The following is a 1,640-nucleotide window of genomic DNA, read 5'->3' on the forward strand; positions in this document are numbered from 1 at the left end:
CAAAAATTATATAATTAAAACCTTCTTTTGAATACGAATTTATTGGTATAATTTTTTCTCCCGCCACAGTCGGTCTCGTTGATTAAATTTATGATCAAAGTTGAAGCACGGAAATCGAGGACGCACTATATTTTAAAACGGAGAGAGTGGATAATAATAACAGATAGATGTGGAGTTAGAAAAGAAAGAAAGCGGTAGAGCGTTTCCACTGTCACGATCGAAGAGTCGTACAAACTAGAAGACCCATATTTTGCGTTGAACCGTCTTCCTCTGGGCGCTCGTTAAAACGCGTTTCCTCCGCGGAGATGTCGACAGCACACGCTTTCCCCAGCGCAACCCTTTTTCCTATTACAATAGATCGGGGTCAAGGTCAATGTCGTTTGCTTTCTTCTTATCCGTGCAAGCCAGCAACGCGTTTGCCTGCGCGTACGCTCCATTAAAAGGTTGCGAGCTGCCGCTGCTCCATCGTCTTGGCCGCCGACGAGCAACCATCTCTGCTGCTGCTCCATCGTCTTGGCCGCCGACGAGCAACCATCTCTGCTGCTGCATCATCGCCTTCCTCACCTTCGTCCGTTGTCCAGGTCAGTGGCACTGTGCCATCTTGCTTAGTTAGTTGCTTCATCTGGCAAGGAAATCACGCAGTCGCGTACTGGATTTAGTAATTTGTCTGACGTGAAACTATAGGGTCTGAAAGTTGGTAATCTAGTCAAATCGCTCTCCACCGTCGGATCTTTGATCCAAAGGTCCTGCAGCATTCTTCCTCCTCCTCTAGCAGCAGCCTTCTTCTTCCTCTGCTTCTTCTTCTCCCGCAGCAGCCTTTATATTCCTCGGATCAATCCTCTACCACGCCTCCAGCCCTCCACAACAATAGCAGACATGGAGTGGACACTATATGGATGGGATTACATAGTTTCAATCTTTCCTGTTTCTAGGTGCCGCAACAGTTGGTCCATGTTGCATTCCAATATTATTTCCATTTCTCAGGAGGAAGAGGAGGAAGGATCATCCTGTAATCCTGCTGGGTGCGAGATAGCCGCAGCATGGATTTCGAACTCCGTGTTATCGAAGCTATCACAAACAACTTTGCAGATGATCAGATAGTTGGCAGCGGTGGATACGGAGTTGTTTACAGGGTATATATCTACCAATTCTTATATCTTCCATCTCTGCTTCCCTCAATTATAATCACAATCTGTACCACGACAACTGATCATCCATTTTATCAGGCGACCCATGAAGGGGAAGAAATTGCCGTGAAGAAGCTTCGTCAACTGCCAGGACTCGATGATAAGCAATTCGACAGCGAGTTCCGCAACCTTCGTAACATTCGCCACCAAAATGTTGTGCGGCTAATTGGCTACTGCTACGAGTCTCGGCATAGATACATGGATCACAACGGGGACCTTGTTTTCGCTCAACTAATGGAGCGAGTGCTCTGCTTCGAATATATGCACGGCGGAAGCCTCGATGAACATATTCAAGGTAACCTAGTCCTAGTGTGGATATAAGTACCTCTTTCATAGTTGTCTCAGATAATCAATGCAAGTTCCCTTTATCTTAAAATATGTATGGTTTGACAGTTGGCTACATGTATTAGTTTGCCAATCAAGATGAATGATTCATTAGCTTATTTTATATTT

The 1,640-nt window shown here is 45.4% G+C and overlaps 1 protein-coding gene across 2 annotated transcripts; it reads left to right on the forward strand.

Moving 5' to 3' along the window:
• Positions 1-349: 349 nt before the first annotated feature.
• Positions 350-1,482, forward strand: LOC123177379 (cysteine-rich receptor-like protein kinase 45; the record flags this gene model as incomplete). 2 transcript variants are annotated; one of them, XM_044591156.1, is given in 3 exon segments in its annotated part: positions 350-581; positions 985-1,133; positions 1,227-1,482. In XM_044591156.1, coding segments are annotated over 2 exon segments (349 nt in total), but the record flags the coding sequence as incomplete, so codon positions are not given.
• Positions 1,483-1,640: the final 158 nt, after the last annotated feature.

The sequence above is a fragment of the Triticum aestivum genome, unplaced genomic scaffold (assembly GCF_018294505.1).
Source record: "Triticum aestivum cultivar Chinese Spring unplaced genomic scaffold, IWGSC CS RefSeq v2.1 scaffold193376, whole genome shotgun sequence".
NCBI lineage: Eukaryota > Viridiplantae > Streptophyta > Magnoliopsida > Poales > Poaceae > Triticum > Triticum aestivum.